The sequence below is a fragment of the Struthio camelus genome, chromosome 2 (genome assembly GCF_040807025.1).
Source record: "Struthio camelus isolate bStrCam1 chromosome 2, bStrCam1.hap1, whole genome shotgun sequence".
Lineage (NCBI taxonomy): Eukaryota > Metazoa > Chordata > Aves > Struthioniformes > Struthionidae > Struthio > Struthio camelus.
Genome location: NC_090943.1, coordinates 71197791 through 71218896, shown reverse-complemented (window position 1 = coordinate 71218896; position 21106 = coordinate 71197791). Strand labels below are relative to the sequence as shown.

The window sequence follows — 21106 nt, the reverse complement described above, 5'->3', positions numbered from 1 at the left end:
TGTATTGCCCAAATTTTGATGTTTGGGATTTGGTGTTTGCCATTGTTCGAAACCACTTTTAAACCAAACAGCCTGTAGTTGGCTTGAGCAACAGCTAACATAAACTAGTTCCCTCTACTGCCTCCTCAAAAAAAAAAAAAACAAAAAACAAAACCCTAAGATTCCTTGATGCCCAACTTTCCTGTCCCTGTTACGTAGCAGATACTACCTGGCTTTAACCCCCTTTGCCCTGCCAGTTGCCATCCTAGCATACAGCTTGCCAAAAGTGCCTGGCTCCAGCCCTGCTTTTGCCTCCGGTGCAGCTGCACAGTCGTCCTCCGCAGCTCGGGCCGCTGCAGTTCACGGCTCACCGGTGAGCAGCCAGCCCTCCTTTGCCACCGGCTGTTGTGTAGGTGTCTTCAGGTGACAGACTGCTACTGTAGGAGCGTGAGCTGTGAGCACTTGCTCCATGGTCTCCTCTCCTTCCTCGCCCTCTCAGTCTCACCCCAGCTCGCTCCCGTTACTCTCCCCCACTTCATCCTCCTCTTAAAGAGCAAGCGAAGGGAAGGGGGGGGAGGAAAGAAAGAAAAGGGGAGAAAAAACAAGACGGAAAGGGAAGAGATGAAGGGAAGGGAAAGGAAGTGCGAAAAGGAAAAGAAAAATGAGAGGAAAGGAAAGGAGAAAAGAAGAAAGGGAAAGGACAGGAATAAAGGGAAGGAAAGGAAAGGAGCATTACCTCAAATTCTTTCTCTTGGTTTATATCTGTCCTCATCTTCCCCCATGGCATTTCCAAACGTTTCACATCCTGCAACGCGCTTCCTGTGTGCCCTGGGTGGCTCCTTCCAGGGTCCCATCTGTGTCCCAGGCAAGCTGGGCATAGTGCTGTTGCTCCTTGCTGTCAGGGGCAGCTGCTCTGTTGCCACATGGTATTTATTGTCTTTTCTGCCTCTACACACCTTCTGCTGAATGACCTTGCCTGAGGCCTATCTGAGATACTTACCTGCACCACCAATTTCTCCTGACTGACTCCACATGAGCAGAGACGTGAGGACTGGAAGAAACACTCCTTTTTACACTGCAGCAGCGGGGCACACGGGAGCCTCCTTCACTTCCCTCGAGTTGTCCCGGGGCCTTCCTTCACAGACAGCGTTTTTTGTGACAGGGCCAAAACTTAACGTAGACTGAAAACGTACTTGGGGCTTCCAGCCGCTCTTGCCTGGACTCGCAGACGCACTGCCCTAGCGCAGGGGAACCCCAAAAGCCAGCTAGACGGGGCAGCAGGACTTACAGCGCAGGGCACCCCGGGGCGTGAAACCAGCGGGCGAACGGGCGGGCAGAGCCTCCCGGGCGACATGGCGGCGGGGCAACGGCCCCGCCCCTGACCTCCAGGCCCCGCCCCCGACTCCAGGCCCCGCCCCGACTCCAGGCCCCGCCCCCGGTGCCAGGCCCCGCCCTCCGGCCGCGGCTCCGGGGCGCCCCCTGGGCGGTCTCGCGCAGCCCCGTCAGTGTCGCGCCGTGACGCTCCAGCCGCGGGCGTGGCCGTCTCCAGGGCGCGCTCCGCCCTCCCGGCGCGAGGGCGGTTGCCCGGCGACGAAACGGGCCTGGCCGGGTCGTGGAGCCCTTTCCGCTGCGTCCCGGAAGTGACGGTGCGGGCGGGGCCGGGGCCGGGGCCGGCGCCGGGGCGGTTCCCGGGCGTCGGGAGCGGAGGATGCGCCAGCGGCGGCGGCTGGGCGGCCCGGGGCGGCCCGGGTGATCCCGGCGGGCGGGCGGGCGCCATGCTGAGCCGCAGCTCGTTCACCAGCCTGGTGGTGGGGGTGTTCGCGGTGTACGTGGCGCACACGTGCTGGGTGATGTACGGCATCGTCTACACGCGGCCCTGCCCGGCGGCGGGCGGCGGCGGCGCGGCCGGCTGCGTGTGGCCCTACCTGGCGCGGCGGCCCAAGCTGCAGGTGAGCGGGGCGCGGCCGCTGGGGCCGGCGGGGGGAGAGGGGGGGCTCCGCCTCAGCGGGAGCCGGCGAGCCCGGGGGGGCCGCTTTCCCCGGCCCGCCCCTGGCGGCCGCCCGCCCGCCTGGGCGCGCCGAGGCGCGGAGGGAGCTGCCGCCTCTCCCCGCGGGCGGCTGGGTGCTGGTCCGGCGGCAGAGCCAGTAACGTGGCCTCTGGGGCGTGTTTGTGGCGGGCGAAAACCGCTGCCCCGGCTTTCCTTGGCAGCGGGGCCGGCTGGCTGCCGCTGCCCTGCGGGAAGCGCCGAGCTGTCCTCGGGGGCCTCGGCTGTCTGGCGGCTTCTGCGCTGGAGGTCTCGGGGTGGCGACGTAGAAAACGCTGAGGGCGCTCGTAGTGCGCCACGGGGCCTCCCCCTCTGTCGTAGGGAGCGCCTCCAGCTGCAGCACGCATCGGAGGAAACGGTATTCTGGTTTTTTCGATTTTGTGTGTCCGTTAGCGCATGTAACACATGGAGTAGGCTTACTGGGAAAATTGGCTCTGCTTCCTTTGAAAAAACTTTTACTTTGCTTTTGAGTATAGCTGGTCCTATAAAACCATCTTTAGTGGCTGTGTTATAATGTGTTTGTGCCCCAAAAGAAAGGGCAGAGATAGCTGAAAGGTGTTTTTTTTCTTTTTTTTTTTTTGAGATCGTTTTCTTTCCCAACATATATAACCATCACGCCACTGGGAAAGTTGGCTGAATTACACGTCTGTGCTCTTGAGTTTTCTGATGTACGAACTTAAAATTTCTGTGCTCTGATTGCCCTGTACTGTCTTTTAATTTCAGTTAAGCGTGTATACTACCACCAGGTCAAACATTGGTGCTGGGAATAATATAGATCTGGTTTTGAATGTGGAAGATTTTGATATTGAGTCCAAATTTGAAAGGTAAGTGTTAGAATTACTAGTTCTTTGCGTAATTCTGAAGAAAGTATCCTAACGAGCAATCGCACGTAGGCGAATGCGGATGAAGTGAGCTGGACTGTCTGTTCATGACAGTAGTGTTGAAAGAGTTAGTTGTTGCTGCCGTTCCTGTGTTTTTTGGTGTAAGGCTACTATTGTGTGTTCTACAGGCTGTTCAGTTCACACGTGTTTTAATAAATCAGTAACCATATTTGCAGTGTTAAGGCAGCAAAGATATTAGTCATGCGTCAGCCTTAGCATTTAGAATAAAGTACTCCTATACCTAAAAGAAGTGTTTGGTGGTTTTTTTTTTTTTTAATTAGAGGTTCCGAAACCTTCAAATTAAGCATTGATAAAGTGCCTGACTTGATGGAAAGGGTGAAATAAGTTCTTTTGGCACTAAAGAATAGGCTGTTTCACAAACTTTTCTTGCATTGAGCTATCGTCTCACAGTTGCAAGAAACGAATCCCCGCAAAGAAAGCCTTTGTGATTAAATACAGGGATACTTGTTTCTCTTATGCAGTCTTTACAAACCTTGAATGCTGTCCTCTCTTGTCTGTCAGATAATTTTCTGATCCCACTCTCAACGTTGATCTCCCTAGCTGTACTAGATCAGTTATGTATGATGTGCTGAACTATAAGTATTGGTTGCTTTGGATCAACATACTGTTTTCAGCTGTATAAACAAATGTTTCAAAAAAGTGCGCTTTGCTTATAACAGTAAAAATGACTGTGCTGTGAAAATCTAAGTCAAAGTGACTGGGAGCGCTTGAGACTTTCCTCTAATAATACCTGTAGCCAGTCTACTATCTACACAAGGTCTTTCTTAGTAGCTGTGGTTTCAGACTCAATATAGAACCTGGAAGTCCAGAATCATGTTCTCTTTGCTTGTGTTTTAGCAACATGCTTCTCTGTAGCCGTTTCAATGCTGACAATCTTTTTTTTCCTGATGATTTCAGATTTTGAGAAAGAGACATTGGTCCTAATTAAGATGGACTAGGATCATACCTGAAGTCAAATTTCTGAGCACGACACCATGCTCTCTCTGTTGAGAATACATCCCCCCCCTCTTTTCAATTAAAATGCTTAGAACTGCTTGCGTTGTGCTGCCTCGCTCTTTTGTTTAAAACCGACTGTCATCTGATTTTTAGGTGCTCTCATCACAGATTCTCCCAAGTTCTTTCACGTTCTACATTTTCTATAAATATGAATGATATACCATTTGGATCATGTTAAACTTCATTTCTGGTGGACTTGAAAATATAAGAATTGTTTTACTGTGATGCAGTCTACTTTTGTAAGCCAATGAAAGTATTTAGAGAAAAAACAACCTGAGCAAACTGACAAGAACAGAGGAAGGATTATGCAGTCTAAGGGTAGCAAGTGTGGTGGTTTCTTGGCTAATGCAGGGGGAGTGATTTCATGGTTTGGGACTCTGTGTGGAATTCTGTGCTTGTCACTTGCCATAGCTGAGAAGATGCTTTGTTAATGCAAAGTGCTTGGCAAAATTTAGTGGTTTTCTTGTTTTTCTTATCATGTATACAATTTGTGATATGTGTTCAGCACGTAGAAGGCTATTTTCTATGTGTTCTATGCTAATTTTGGCCCTGTGAGCAATTGATGCAGGAAAACAATAACACAATTGATGGTACAGTCTTTCTGTGTTATCTAGCGTAATGAAGGATGAATTGGATAAGGACTAAGATGTCTTAAGATAACAGTAAAACCTTGACAATACAAATGTTATGACACGTACAGGAGTATATCAGTTGATCCCATGCAGCCAAGGCTGATTGAGGCGTATTAGCCAAAAGCAATTGTTGTGTGGAAAGCTACATGAACATCTTCTGGTTTCCTGACTACCCCAGCCTCTTCTTGCTCCTTTCCACAACACCAGCTGTGCTCCTTTCTAAGTAACAGATAAATGTTTCGGCTTGCACTCTGTCATCTCATACTGTATTTATTTTGTATTTTAGGACAGTCAATGTCTCTGTACCAAAGAAAACCCGAAATAATGGGACACTATATGCATATATATTTCTTCACCATGCTGGCGTTTTGCCTTGGCACGATGGTAAACAGGTGCACATAGTAAGTCCTCTGACTACATATATGGTTCCTAAACCAGAAGAGATTAATTTGCTCACTGGCGAATCAGACACACAGGTAGGTGTTTTTTTCCATAGTTCAACAAGAAAAAATGCTTAAATAAGGATTTTCTTTGAAGCATCAAGAAGTAGGTTTTTGTTCTTGCTGGGGGATTAATTTAACAAGTTGTAAGCTGGATTAGCACTTTGTGTGAAATACACTTTGTAATAGGGAAGGTCTGGAAGCTGGAGAGCTTCCCAGTACATGGAAGTAAAATTTGGGAAAGTAAAAGTACATTCCCAAATTACGGGGCAAAACTCAACTTCTGCCTTTTTGGCCTGCGTGTGACACTGGGTATATGCTGCTCCTATTGTGAGAAGGCTTAGTCTGGGGAAAGGCTACTTGTGTTGTTTGCAAGTAAGGCCTCTGTAGCCCAAACTATAATATATTAATATCAAAGTAGATTATGCATAAATCTCGCCCTTTTTTGATTCCAAATTGTAGTGTCCTTCAACATGGCTGAAAACTGTGGTTTCATGCTCTTTACAAAAACTTGAGAAAGCTATTTGGAGATATTTATGTTGGCTGTATTATATATTCTATTTCAACCCACATTGAAGCTGGAAATTAAAAATTGATTGACTGTTCGTCTGAAACTTGGTGCTAACAGACACTAGACTGCCTTTCAGTTTAAAACAGTTTTTGATTTAAGCAAATAGCAAAAAAAGCAGACTTGGGGGCATGCTTTATTTTGTGATTAACTTAAAGGTCTTGCTTATGACAACGGAAGAGAGGATTGCACCCTTGTCCTGGTGAAGATAGTATCTGTCTTGCATTGAGATCTGTTACACCTACCAATATATTGTTACAAATTATAAGCAATCTATAGAAGAACAACTGCAAAAAAAAAGGCATTTTCTTGACAGACACTTCCAGTGTTAGCATCTGCTATGCTTATGTCTTTAGCCTCGTGATAATATTAGAAAAAGGAGCAAATAAAAAAAGCCCTCTTACTTCTTAATTGTTAGCTTGTACACTAATATTAGACCATTCAGCACAGCAGATGTGGAGCCCTTTATAACACTGGCTGCTATTAAAACACTTCCCTAGTTAGCGTCAAGGATTTGTTGCTTCTGGCACAAACATTGTTTTGCCCTATCCCAGAATGATGATATTTTGCATAGTAAATTGAATTCATGTAAAATACTGCGTTTTGCTTATGTAAAAGAGGCGTGAACTTGATTTTGATATTGGTGAGTGATCAAAGTGTAGATTTGTTCTATTTCTTTAGTACATTTTTATTTCCCCCCACAATTCAAGCTAATGAGATCTTATCCTTTGCCAAATGCTGTGATTACTCACTAGAAAACAATGTGCAGTGTTAGAGAATGAAATACTTGTAGTGGTTATTGTACATCATATTCAAGTGGAGTTGTTTTTTGAGAATTTCACTGTTTTTGTTTGGAATCTGAAATATATCTGTAGCCAGCATTGCTGTTTCTAAACACTGTTAGAATGAGAATAAAGTTGAAAATGAGTTGAGGTCGCAGTCCAGCATTTCAAAAGTCAAAATCAGTAGTGTTCATCAGAAGAAAAGCAAGCAGAATGCCTGGGGATGAGCACATACTGAAAGGCAAGGTCTTACTCTGTTTCAGCACTACTTTACACAGTACGGTGTTCAAAGCTCAGAAGTTCAAAGCAAAATGACTTTGAAATAATGTCTGATTACTCTGACGTCCTTATTTTCAAGTGACTTTTTCTGACAAGCATTCAGATTCCTAAAGTATTAATTTTAATTAGTTAAATATTCATTCTTGATGAGCAAGGCTGTGAGTGGGTACTGGAGGTGTTCAGTGTCAAATTACGGTGGGCCATTATGATCAGTTCTGTTATATTTGCACAAAATATTTGATCTGGTCAAAATTAAGGTAAAGGGTGGTTGGTTTGTTTGTTTGTTTGTTTTAAATGAGCTTCTGTTTTGTGATGTAGCAAATGGCTCCATGGATTCTGTGAGCTGAATATCATCATATTCAAAATTCTGTTTTGTTTAGCAGTACGTATGTTTATTATATTTTTAAAGCAAATTGAAGCAGAAAAACAGACCAATGCTTTAGATGAACCTGTCTCACACTGGAGGTCAAGGTTAACCTTAAATGTCATGGTGGAAGATTTTGTCTTCGATGGATCATCCCTCCCTGCTGATGTTCACCGTTATATGAAGATGTAAGTTAATGACTTAATTTTGCTAGTTTTAGTATTATAAACTTACTGCACACTTCTTTGAAAATCTTCCTTCTCCTCCTTTAGTATTTTATATTTAAATCAGACCTTGGGAGATAAGAATAGATACTCCTAATGCTTGCTTTTTCAGTAGTGATAATTAATAACGTATTTCCGGTGAGGTTTTCTACTACATAATATCTTGCAGCTCAGAGCAAAATATGACCTGTTCGGGGCAGCTCAGAGTTTAAAACACTTTTTTGTATGGAGTTTTAGTAAGACAAACTATAACTGCAAAGACAAAAGTAAAATGCTACAGCAGACTTTATACCTCCTTGTTTTCCAGTCATACTTGGGACGTTTAAGGCAGTTGTCCTTTGACCTTTCCAGTCAACCTTCATGTGCAGGTGCTTAAGTGGTGGAGCTGACTTCCTGTTCCATCTTTTTTCCTCCATGACTGGTTTTATTTTATTTTGAAAATGTATCCTCCTACATCATGTCATTTTCTCCAGAAAGTACTAAAAAGCAAGGATAGGTTTTTAGGCCACTAAATGCAGCCCACTTAAATGACTTCCAGTGTTAACCATATAAATAGTGCTGTATTGGCTTGTGCTGCCTTATGTTGATGCCTGTCTCTACAGGTATCCTATTGAATCCAGAAGTATTTGCTTAACGAGCAAACAGTGAGGTTCTAGGATAGCTTCCCAACCAGAACAGATAAACTTAGCAGTTCTTAAGATATGCCCATAACAGGAAAGGGTTGGACCTGGCTTGATGCGTGAGGATATCTCTTCAGGCATGTTTAGATTCGTCAGCACTGTTTTATAAAGGCAGTAGTTTGAATATGAAATATCCTGCTGCAGTTCCACTACTAGTAGCTTTATTAGTAGGTATTGTATAGAAATTTAAACCTCTTCAGGTAAATAAACAGTATTCTGAGCCTTGAGTTGATGCTTTTTCTATGTTACTGTGACAGGGTGAGTTGCCCCTTGTATACTTAGTACGCAGTCTTTCTTAGCACACATAGAAACTTCTCCTTTTTTTTGTGTGTGAAATGCTCAAATTCAACTTTCAGGCTTTAAAAGGCTCAGCTATGCTAGTTCCATAGACTTGCTTTTATTGAGTACATAACAGTGTAGAAAGTTGCCTTTCTAGTACTCTTAGGGCACTAGGCTAAACCGTATTCCAAGATACCAATAGAACAATTGCTGGTAGATCATCTGCCAAATCACTGGCCAACGAGGTCACGCTTCCTAGTTGATGGAAGTCTTTGAGGGCTTAAAGATTACGTTTCTGCTGGTTTTACATAGATTGCTGAGGTGGTAGAGCAATCTGAACAAGTGCTCCTGTTGAGGAAGGGGTAGAGAAGATTCATGCTCCCTTCAGTAGTGTCCAGACTTCCAGCACCATACAGCACCAGCAGCCAGCTGTCTTGTACATAGTCCTGTGCTAGCTAGAGCAAATGCTGTCACTGACCTGATGGATGTCACTGGGGATGCAGAGGGTGGGGGAGGCGGAGGACAGTTGGCACTGTTGCAGAAAGAGAGGGATACTTGAGACAAATAATACATTTATGTGGTAATGGACTTCAGCACGTTTCTCTTTGACAGACTTTAGTTCCCACTGTCCTTGTTTACACAGCAGCTTCAGCATCATCACAGCCAATTTCATTTGTCTTTCATTTTTTATCACTTATTCTGCCTGTCTACTGAAAAGTAAGAGCAGAACCTAAAGACAGGAATATGACATGCCTAATTTTTATACGGACATCTCTCAAGAGCCTAGGCTAGTTGCTTCTCTATTGCCATGTGTTAAAGAAAAATGTGCCTGAAAAGACAGTGGAAAATACCTACGTGGGTAGGTCTGAAAGTGATGATTGAGTGCTAATTTTAATAAAAGCAGTTCTCTTTTTAGATCACTACAGTCATAAAATCCATGTTTAAACATCCTAGGGTTCAGTTGGGGAAGACAGTGCATTACCTTCCAATATTATTTATTGATCAGCTAAGCAACAGAGTGAAAGATTTGATGGTGAGTAATAGAATACCTTTAATTACATTTAACAGTTTTAACAGCAATCTTGAATATTGTTTTAATTAAGATTTTGTCATAGTTTTTCATTACAGCAAACAAACCAGGAAAATCATAAAAGGACTCTGTGATCTTAACTGTTGTTTAAATTAATGTGATCAACTGTGGCAACTGCAGAAGCTGGATCTGGGTTTTGAAACTCCTCCTTAGCAGAAATAGCTGCCAAACACTCCCTTCTGTTCTGCCAAAAGATATCTGGATTCCCTTGTTGCTGTCTTTGGGGTGGATGCGGAGGACGTTGCAGCAGCAGCTGTGGCAGGAACAGTCTCACCAGCAGTTTGACTCTCTAAGCTGACTGATGAAGATGCGTTAGCATCCGAGAGTTGCTTCTAGTATCTTCTGGGGAAGAGAGCATGCTGAGTACAGCTGGTACTGGAGCTACACTGAGATAAGAGATTACCTACTGGCTTACCTCCAAAACATATACTGATGTTTAGTTTTGGAGTGGTGCTTTGTTCATCGTTAGGAAGTAACCCGAGCAGCGTAAAACTTGGAAATACATTGCTGCAGTACGCACTGCTACTTAATCTACTAACTGCACATCTAATATTTTGTGCTCGAATCAGAGCTTACAGACTTATCAGAATGGATGAAGTCAGAAGGGACCTCTGGAGGTTGTTTCGTGCAACCTTCCTGCTCAAAGCACAGTGACTTAGCACAGGTTGCTCAGGGTTGGGTTTTGAATGTCTCCAAGGATGGACACGCGGCAACCTCTCTGGGCAACCTGTTCCAAAGTTTAGTCAGCCTTACAGTTTTAAAAAAAAAAAAGGTTTTTTCATATATTTCCTGTATTTCACTTTGTGCACAACTCTCTTTTCTTGGGGAAATCACAGCTGTACTACTACAAGTTTCAAAAGGCAGTTCCCTTCGTCTGAACCATGATCACCTTAGCAGCTTTTAGTTAAGCCCTGCATCTCTTTTCAGTTGCACTGACTGTTAATTGCCAACCAAAAAATTACTGAGAAAAAAAGCCTTCTTGAAGAATGTCTCAGACTAGTAAATGAGTATATCTGGATTCACCTGATTCCAGATGGCAATCTTGGTAGGTGTAAATTTTCCACAAGACCTTCCCAATTCACAGACTTGAGGATAGACTAAGAACTTTGTTGCTGAATGCTGGGGAGAATCTTCTTTAGGAACTTGCTTTCCCCCACCCCCCACCCTTCCCGAACTTTCTATTTGGCAAAACAAACTCCTGAGCATTTCAGTTACAAACTTATAGGACTTAGGAGCAGATAGTTTTGTCCAGTATTTCTCTAGATATTTCTTTTGTGATGTCCTTATCTGCATTGTCTTTTGTTTTGAGTTCCTTACCACAGCTCATTATTAAGTTTAGTACATTCATGTCAGTACACAATAGCTTCTAACTGATCGAGTCGTGTACGTTGTTTATAAATAATCTGTGTTCTCATGTTATTAATGACATTCCCACCACTGCCACACACATCACGATTGCTGCTATTGCAATCCTCTGCCTTAAAGTGGTTGAAGATCTTGAAGACAAGTGCTGCAAAGGCTAACCTATCAGAACTAGCAAACTTCCCCTTCAGCGTCGGCTTATATAACTTTTCAGTAGGGATTTGCCAAACTGCCGACAAGCCCTACAGTAAGAGTGGTCTAATAGTATGGATATGGTGAGTTAGCAAGCTGTAAGTGAAGAACAAGAAAGAATAAGGTAATACAGCTTCTGTGGAGCAAGGTCAGCGTTTGACTGTAAATAGGGACATAGATGCTGTCTGTTTGGTATGCCTGACCGAAAGTCTTGTCGCTGAAGATGTATTTTCCCTGCTTGTGCTAGTGTGTATAGATTTTTCAGCTGACTATTACTTTGACCGAGATGCGGGCTTTCTAGGGTAAGTACTGAGGTGTCTTGCATTGCGATTGAGAGGTTACGTGTTCTTCATGTTCTTGAATGTTCTTGCCAGTCCTGGGGGTTTGGGGAGGGCCCAGGGTTCTGATTTGAAAACGTACTAGAACTCCTTCTGCAGAACTTCTTCGCTCTGTTCACACGCTATTCTGCAGTACTTAAAGTAGAGTGCTAGATGTAACGTGTGATGTTCAGAGGCCTTACTACACGAGTAGATTGTATTGCAGAGGTTTGATAACTTCTCAGTTTTCAAAGGCTTAGTGATCATCATACTTGGCAAGGTTGCGAGGCAGCACTTGTGGGCTTTAATGGTCAAGTAAGAAAGAGTTTGTTCTCTTGATTTGTGTATGTTCGTTTAATTTGCTTTTGCTGTTCAGTAATTTCTGTCTTGTATTACAAGCCAATATTTTCTCCATGCTATAACCCTACCTTATTAGTACAGTTTTTACCTGGGTAGAGTGCACTGACTGCATGTTACTCTCCCATGTTTTTGCAAAATTGGTTTTCTGTCTGTCCAGCACAGAAAAATTTCTTTCCATCCTCTCCCAGGAATGTTGATGTTATCTTTTATACATTGAGAAGCTGGAAAGAGAATGGAGGGATTATATGTATGTATAGAAGGGAGAAGCCTGGAAGATGTATATGTGGCTTTTGGTAAACAGCAGTAAAATCTCACCAGCATTCCTTATTTTCATCTCTGACCCCTTTGTTTTCCCCGTTTTTCATCAGTTTCTCAAGCTTTCTCTCTGTTGCATTTACAAAGCTTTCCCAGCTTTGCTTTCCCTCCCCTACACACATGCATGTTCTGCCCCTATCTCTGATGAGCTTCTAGGGTCCGGGGAAGGAGGTAAGGCTAGGAGAATTATTGGTACTCACTGGAGGAAAGAGTGAATGGGAAAGGGAGCAAAAATATGACTATGTGTAGGGAGGCTAAAAGCATTTTTTTATAACATGAGGATCAGAAGAAGCCCATTCATCTCAGATAGGTGTCAGCTAAGAACATATTGTAGAGACAGATACAGTGTGGAATAACAGTGGGAATTATGATTGAGTAGAAATTAGCAGCTGAGAACAGTAGATTTTTGAACTGCTCCAATTCTTTAAAGAGTGGCTGGCTGGCTGTAGTCTTAAGCTGTCCTTGAAGGTTTAAAACATACTGCCTGAACTTCTACCTACGTAGATGGGGAGCATTCTGACATCTGTGAGGACTTTTTTATTCTTCCCTTTTGTTTTTAAACTTATGTGAGAGACAAGCAGCTATAATGCTGAAAGAGCTGAGGCAGTTTAAGACCTCTTTAACTTAAGAGGACCCTGGATAGTTCTCATAACTAAAATGTATATGAGACAGTAGGATTAGCCTGCAGTTTTTCTGCTGAAGGCAAAAAGGACTTTGTGACACCCCATATCCAAGTCTTGCAGGCAGGGTAGCTTGCTTAGCTTTAGTAAGCATTGTTCTTTTCCAGTCTGAGGAAGCAGCAACGTTTTGCATCCCCTCCCTTTTTTTTTTTTTTTCTTTTTTTTTACCTTGGTTTTTTTCTTTTGGTATAACCTTCATTCCTCCCAAAGACAATTTAAAAAGTCTCAATTTAGTAAAATTCTTACTGTGGCCTGGCCTGGCAGAGATTTTTTTTTTTGCTTTCTAACTTAGATTAATCTTAGCTTGTACATGTAGAGGAAGAACTGTCAAAATAGAGAATTGCCTTATGCGCACTTTTCCCACTTGAGCTGAGACTAACAGAAGGATCTTTATGTAAACTTCTCAGTGGCTCTTGTATACAATAACAGTGAAGTTGCTATAAAAACTTGAAAAGAACAGACTGCTAATTTAGCATTTCTTAAAAAACCCAAAGATTTCAAGCGTAGTCCAGAAATCTAAGATGATATTTCCTTTCCAAAAAAAAAAACCTGACACTTAAAATTAGCCTATGATAAATCATAATGTGATGTGATTAGTTTCCTTTATTTTCAGAAAATTTGAATAGAAATAACTGATTTTATTTATTCATTTGCTATTATAAAGGAAACTGTTTCTTTTTGAAATACAGGTTATAAATCGTTCAACCACAGAGCTACCTCTTACAGTGTCATATGATAAAATATCTCTTGGAAAACTACGATTTTGGATCCACATGCAGGATGCTGTGTATTCCCTCCAACAGTTTGGTATGTTTTTTTTACTTTAATGACATAAGGCCAAAAAAATTAAATTCTCAAATTCCTCTCAATTTCATAGATGATATCTACTGCTCTCTCGTCTAGTTAGATGGTGAAAAGGTTTAGTGTACAAATCTAAGCTGCTTTATATTAATAAAGGTGGGTATAAATGTTGAAATACAATAGGAAGTAAGAATAGGTGAGTTAACCATTTATTAATTTACAATTTTCTCCAGAGAATACTACTGTAAAATCATAAGAGGCCAAACTAGAGGAGAACATTTTTTCCCATGGCTTCCCCCTGCCATCCACGGAACAAAGACAGCTGAATTGGTGTTATATAAGTTTTGAAGAAAGCAGGAGATGTTAAAAAGAAATTTCTGAAATTCTGGTCACTGAGAACGTAGCCTAGGGTAGAAGTACAGCCAGCAAAGCCAGGCACAGCAAAGCCTTGGACTGTAAGTTTTTTCTGATCATCCTTTTTAAAGGTCCTTAAAAGTTACCTTTCTAACAAGGTAACAACATTTCTCTTCAGGAGATCTGATAAGAGTGGAGAATATTGAGCTTAGAGACTGTAATCCCTGGAAGATCCTTTGCATTTTTCGATTTATCAAGAAGGAGCTTCCAGATTCATTCTACAAGGACTGTAGAAAGAGTTGACGCTGATCCCTTCTTGGGAGTCGTACTTTTGTATATATGTCTGATTTTTTTCACTGACATCTTATCCTCCACAGTGTATGCTTTCTCTTATTTTTCAGTTTTTGCTGTGAAGCTCACTTTCCTTGTGTATCATGTGAAAGTTTGCAGGATAAGTTGAATAAACCTTATTCTTCCCCCAGTTTCCCCTCAGGCCAGGATGCCTTCTTGTGCTTGTCTGTTGTTCAACTTAGGCTGTAGTTACACAGGATATTACATGCACATCAGGCAGCTTCTGACTGATTGGTTTTGTTTAAGGCTAGCCAATTCATTAGTCAAAATATCCTTGGAATTGGATTTTACCAATAGAGCTGCCATCTTGTTTTAGATTTACAGTTACTTTCCAAATACATGCAGGCAAAATAAGATTTCTTTTGTACTGGAATCTAGCATAACAGCAATTCATTCTCTAGTATTTCTTGCACAAATACTTGTTCTTTCTCTTAGGGTTTTCAGAAAAGGATGCAGATGAAGTAAAAGGAATTTTTGTGGATACTAACCTGTATTTTCTGGCTCTGACATTCTTTGTAGCAGCATTCCATGTAAGTGGAGAAAACTTCTTTGTAAGAATTATAGCTTATATAAAAATGAAGATTTTCTGAACTACACCTCCTTCACTTCTCGAACTATTCTGGGAAATACTAATTTTAATAAAGCGGTACAAGTGGTGTCTTGTACAAGTCAGCTGTATTTCCCATACAGAGTTAATAGAAAAATCTCAAATATAGAAGTATGAGCCCATTAGCTATAAACTGACATTCTCGACTGAAATATAGAACACTTGATTTCATTATCATTTTTCAGCTGGAGTGGAACCAAAACCCCTAGTATTAAATGCCTGTCAACAGTCTTTCAAATTTTCTGTTAAGCTGAGTTATAACAAGGTGTACCACTGCAGTGGGATAGCTGAGGTGCCAGTAAATAGTTCTTTGAGTTGCAGACATCTAACCCCGGAAGGAATTTAGATTGGCTCCGGATTTACATTAAAAACTCGTCAGTTGGAATGTGCAGAGCTTGCTGCTTTAGACACATTGCAGTGTCGCCCACCTCTGTCAGCATTGTGTTTGTCTTGGTTTAAATGTGAATCTTTTAATGAACAGGTTTTTTTCAAATTTCATCATTCTACTTTGAGCATTTTTGTCATCTACAGTTATGCTCAGTGCAACTCCCATGTTCTGGCAGAAATAAGAACTTGCAGAGTGCATTATGCTTCTTTATAGTTAGAGTACATGCAATTAATTTGGTGGGAAAAGTCCTTTATACTTCCCAGTCATATTTGTTTATTTTCTTCCATTCTGTTTATCAAGTTGTGATATATCTATAGGTTGAGAAGAGCTCTTCAAATATTTGTTCTTTCGTGTATTGTTTTCCCAAGTTAAAAGAAAAGTACTTTTTCATTAAAATTCCTTGACCCAAGAATTTCTTGAATCATCTGCGCTTTTTCAAATATCAAATGCTCAAAGAGAATATCGGGGGAAAAAATGGTTTGGTGCAAATAAATGTAATGAGTCCCTGACGTTTAGGCCAACTTCTTACTGCTGAAATCAAGATAAAACCTGACTTGCTGTACTGCAGGATTTTTTTCCCTTAAACTTTGGTACTGCCCAAGCCTAAACTGACTATCAATCCAATACCAAGCACTTGGAATTTAACTTAGTATGGTGTTGCCTGATCTGTCGAGTAGCTGAGCAACTTCTCAAGGTCCTCAGTTCTTCATCTGTGACTGACAGGCTTCTAAAACAGATTCTTTTTTTAGCTTGTATTTGTGGTGTGTAACTTTTATTTCAGTTAAATAAGTCTTGGCTTGTAATTCCATCTTAAATGTATTTTTAGTAGTTCAGCTGGCAGTCTTTGGTTGGTGCATGTTTCGAGCAATTCAGCGTGTTTCTTGCTGTTTGCAGCTCCTTTTTGATTTCCTTGCATTCAAAAATGACATCAGTTTCTGGAAGAAAAAGAGGAACATGATTGGGATGTCTACAAAAGCAGGTATGACCTATAATTCAAAGTGTTGTAGGTATGCGTGCTATATAGAATATACTGTGCTTTGATTCTTGCTCTGAACTGACATGTAGATTTATTGAGACGGTAAAATGAGATGTTTTCTTTTTATAATTGTGGAAAGGTGGCTTACAGGTTGGTACTAACTTTTATTAGCCTTGTGGTCAAGTATTGCTTGCTTTTAAGCACTCTTGTGCTACTTTCAAGATTTGACCGTCTTGCAAGTTGTTTAAAATTGAAGTCTAAAATTTCCTTTGGTGAAGGGACGCTAAAGTACTTAGAGAAAAAAATGGGGACAGGGGAAAAAATCTAGCTGGAGAGAATGTGCTGTCACGTGTAATGTTATCCTGCAAGCCCCAAATGTCCCTTGTAGATAATGTCAGGTTCCAAACGTTATTTGAAAAAAATGCAATTATATAATGCTATGGTTTGATTTTGGATGTGAGAAAGATTGATGAAACATAGCGGTCTGACATCCTGTCAAGCTTTCTTAAAGACAGATTAGAAGTGAGCAGCCAGCCATGGGAGCTTGACATGGGAGGTTAAACATAGAACTACCAAACCTTATTTATTGTATTAATACTGCTCGCTTTTCTGATAGATTATCCATCCAAAATCTGAAATGATCCAAGGAATTTCAGACTTGGAAGTGCTAATTGCCAGTTAGCTAAATGAGAAAAGTCAAATGGGAAATACTGAGTGATGTAGGGTTTCTTAACCTATCAAAGACTCAGTTCAGTCTCCAGTAGTTGACTTTATGGTTCTACTGTCTCTTTAGCAAACTTTAATCTCCTTCCTTTCTGTATCCTTTCTGTATTTCCTGTATGGACAGGAAATTGCCATGAAATGGTACAACATAATTGTTGATGCCCCAAGTGTCTTGTAGCTCTTCCCTATTTCTGTCCCTGCCTAGTTTAATTTAAGAATTATCTAGGAGAAACTTTTACAGGATTTGCAGAAACTGAAAAATAACCCTAGAATAAACTACTTACATTTTCAAAGCCATTGAGTAAAATGGATTAATTTTCTCATAGCAGTTTATGAACATTAAATTAGTTGCATGAATTTCAAATGATGTTACTTTGATGCCTTACAGCTTCCTTGAGACAATAATCATCATGTAGTTCGTAATAGTACTGATGAATCGTTGAATTGCTGCAGTACAGAAATCTTCCTTAAATATTCTGATTTCCTTTCATCTCTTGTGATAAAGATTTCCTAAAAAGGTTTTGTTCCTTGTTATGTGTGTGTGGTTTTTTTTTTTTTTTTTTTCCAATCTGCTTGGGGAGTATATAGATAAGTGGGCTGCTTCCTAGGACTACTTAATATATAAGATGTATGGAGAAGTTCATGCTTAAACTGCTTAAGTAAGATAGAATTATAGTGAATAGGCCAACAGTCTTCTGTTGTCTCAACTATTCATTTAAATATTAACAGTTTTTTGGGTTTTTTTAATCTAGTTCTTTGGCGGTGCTTTAGTACTGTGGTAATATTTCTTTTCCTTTTGGATGAACAAACAAGTTTATTGGTACTGATTCCAGCAGGCATTGGTGCAGTGATTGAGGTGAGTGATTAAAGCTCTAGAACTAAATATCACTATTCACAGTAACTTCCATCAATTGTATCTGGAATCTTCAGGTACTCTTTAACAGAGCGTTTTATAGTTTATTGTAGAAAAAGAAGGCTAAACTTGTTACTGGAAAAATACTGCTGGAGTATACTGTCTTTTAAACAGCTTTGTTTAACTGGCTTTCTGTGACAGAGGAGATTGCGTCCCTTTATTAAATAACTAAATTGGAATTACCGGCTTTTCCTGGGATTGGTCGGCTGGTACCATGAAACCAAACACAGGGCTATGCTGATGTTCCTTCATGTCACATCCTCTTATAGGCATCACTCACGCGACCAGGCGTGAATAACCATGTGAGGGAGCCTTCACGGAAACACTTGTCAAAGAGCAGGCTGTGGGCTGCCAGACAGATGCCTCTGGGCTGCAGTTTTCTGCCAGGCCATGACTGAGGTACTCGGGGAAGGAAGAAAAGGAACAGATAGCTGGCTGTGCGCGTTATTCCAGCAGAGCATGTCCAGTCAGTGGGTTGCTGAAACTGCTCAGAAGCCCACTTATGCGTGACAAAGAACAAAGTCAACACTGATAGGAAGAAGAGAGATCTCCACCTAGCATTTCTTGCAGATCTAATTGTTTTTCAGTGTTTAAAACTAAGTTCAGGACTTTGATGCGGAATTTTTGACTGCGCATCTCTTGCAGTTGCAAGTGATCCCTGTGAGGACAAAGTAGTTCAGACCGTACTTTTTTTAGTTAGTGATTAAATTGTTGAATGCAAAGCCGCGAATGTGAGCATTAAAATTTCAGTTGAGTGTGCAAAACAGATCAGACTCCTTGTAAAAACTACAAATAGTGGTGTCCCAAATTTGACTATAAAACTATTTAGTAAGGTGAGATACCAGAATTCATGTAAAAAAAATATGGTGTGCTTGTGTGTTGTTTTCTGTATTGTATTTGCCAGTGTTTTTGTCCTCAAAAAATTAAATTTAATCTACAAAATTTCGTTAGCTCTCTGAAATTTCAACAAGGTTTCAGGGATAAATATATATCCCAATGCTATAAATATGCTACTAATCTTGCCGAATATCTTTTATTTTGAATTTACCTTATTTGGATTTTAAGGATCACAAAAATCTTTGAATCTAAAGATTTCAGAAACCCAGAGGGTTAAATGATTTTAAAATGTCTATGGTCAAGATAAATGACACTTTTGGTTATAGTAAAAAAAAAAAAAAAAAAAAAAAATTAAAAATAGCCTTGGTCTCTAAATTGCTTTCTTTTGAAAAGTTTTAGTGAAAAGAGTAAGGTGACAGACAGGACCAACTATGTTTAAGATTTAAAGTCAATTGAAACTTTAAGATTTTGCGTTCCTGTTTTATGAAGATGGATTTATTGGTTGCCGTTACCTAAGAACAGGCAAATTCAGATCTCATTTGTTGAAGGACTCCGAAGTCTTTGTGCCTGTCAGAGGTTCTTGCTGGAGCTGCCCAAAGAGCTAGAAAATAGAGCTCTTGGAGATCTGTAGTCCTTATGACTGTTTGCCTCTTGTCATCTTTTTCATATGCCTTATTTTCCAATATGTTGCTTTTGGATTGCAGGCTGGGGGAACTGCATTTAAGGGATTATATGGGTACATTATGTGGAATTTATATGGAGGGAAAACGTTCTGTAGGTTCTGTTGAAGTACAATATCTCTGAGCTAAAGTGATGGTGAGGTAACATGGTTATCGAAAGTGAGAATGAACATATGGATTATACATCTCATAGGAAATTTGGCTACTGGGGAGTACTTATTCACAGCTTATCCTTAACACCTATTTCTCATGCAGTAGTAACTGTGGACATTGCTTCTGTAATAAGTAGGCTTCTTGCCTGTGTCAAAGCTGACAGTAAAGGGTGGCCTTTACCCAATTGTGCTGTTTCGTTTCAAAGATACAATGGGTGGGAAAAGAATATCAGTGTCACTATTCAAGTAAATAAATTTGAACAAAATGTTCAAGTCAAACAAACAACCAGCCTTGCCCACAAAAAGCTTCATGGAGTATAGTCCTGCTGAGCTTACTGTGTTTTTTAACTTGTAGAAACTATATAATGGGATGGATGCTTGAGTAAATTTTCGGATGCACTGAACCTTTGGTTGCATTAGGGCCAAACTGCAACAGCCTTACACTAAGTAGCCAGACAACCCCATGGATTCACTGACTTTACCTTAATCCTCATAGCCCACTACTGAAATGTAGTGACCATGTAAGGGCCCGCTTAGTCATTGCTAGGAGTTCTGAGGCACCTTGATCTTGCAGACCCCAGCTAACCCTGAAGGCATGTAAAAGCCTGCTTTAGCAGGTGGTTACTGGAGGACATCTAACCTGAGGTGCATTACTGCTGACAGCAACTAACTCCCACCTAAGCTCCACAATACAGATATTCTGGAAAGACTATGTTATTTCACTTCAAGTATATCATCTGGTATGGGGACTTAATTGTGCAGATTCTCAGTGGTGTACCTGTCTGGTGACGTGACTTTCAGCTTGCACATACGTATGTGCAGGCAGCCTGCTGTGATCAGGCAATTGCTACATTTGTACCTATGATCTTTTGATTATCTGAGTCTTGTGGAAGAAATTCCTTTGGATAATTTTGTATACGTGCGCTTTGCTTTTGTTAACCACAGCTCTGGAAAGTGAAGAAAGCTTTGAAAATGACAATCAAATGGCAAGGCATGAGACCCAAAATTCAGGTACAGTAGACATCAACCCTTTAATGATTAGAGCTGTTGAACTTTCTGTCTCCTTTCTGGTTACTGTGCAAATTGGCTTTCAATAAAATGAAGATGTAAAACCTATAAAAGCCTTCTGTGCACATCTTTTCTTTGAGAATGACTTAACACAAAAGCTTAGATGAGTAGTTTCAAAATTTATTTTTGATCAATTATGTGGAAGGATTAACAATTTGTATGTATTTTTGACATGAGAAACTTCAGAGTTCCTCTGTCAGTCTTGCTGAATCTTAACAGGTGGGCCTGTAACTCCTTCCTCTGTGTTGGAAAAGCACTCTTGGCACACATGGTGACTTGAACTAAGAGACTGAATTTTTCATGAAACTGAAGTTGCAACTTCTACACTGTGGAACTAGCAGAAGGGAGATGTAACCTATGTTCTGGGGGCAGGAGAGTCTTAAACTGTTACTCTGAGGGTTTGTGAAAGTCCTGAGACTGTTTGCAGGACATGGTATCAACCGGGATTCAAATTAATGATGGTTGTGGTTGGTTGGTTGGTTTGTTTGACATGATTGTGGTCTTTCACTTTTGTTGGTAATGAAGATCATGAAATTCTGGGCCACACTGGCTTCATACAAATTTTTTTAAAGGACAGTCTATGTTTAGACAGTTTTTATTCTTGTTGTATAATATCTAATGTTTACATAACAAGAACTTCTGGCATTTTGTACTGCTTGAAGTCTGTGCATTTTCAGTAGCTGATGGCTCTGTTTGCTGCCTTGCCAGTATTCAAGGAAGCGTTTTTAAATAATCACAACTTCTTTGCAATCCTTAGTTCTCTTCAAAGTT

General features: G+C 40.9%; 1 protein-coding gene across 1 annotated transcript in view; it reads left to right on the top strand.

The window, feature by feature from the left end:
- Positions 1-1647: 1647 nt before the first annotated feature.
- Positions 1648-21106, top strand: part of CLPTM1L (CLPTM1 like) — a 34022-nt gene continuing 14563 nt past the window's right edge. The window contains exons 1-10 of the mRNA XM_068936282.1: positions 1648-1928; positions 2747-2847; positions 4840-5029; positions 7032-7174; positions 9124-9202; positions 13175-13292; positions 14427-14521; positions 15881-15965; positions 17438-17541; positions 20213-20278. Coding sequence (XP_068792383.1) covers positions 1755-1928; positions 2747-2847; positions 4840-5029; positions 7032-7174; positions 9124-9202; positions 13175-13292; positions 14427-14521; positions 15881-15965; positions 17438-17541; positions 20213-20278 — 1155 coding nt within the window. The 5' untranslated portion in view covers positions 1648-1754. The remainder of the gene's footprint in view (positions 1929-2746; positions 2848-4839; positions 5030-7031; positions 7175-9123; positions 9203-13174; positions 13293-14426; positions 14522-15880; positions 15966-17437; positions 17542-20212; positions 20279-21106) is intronic.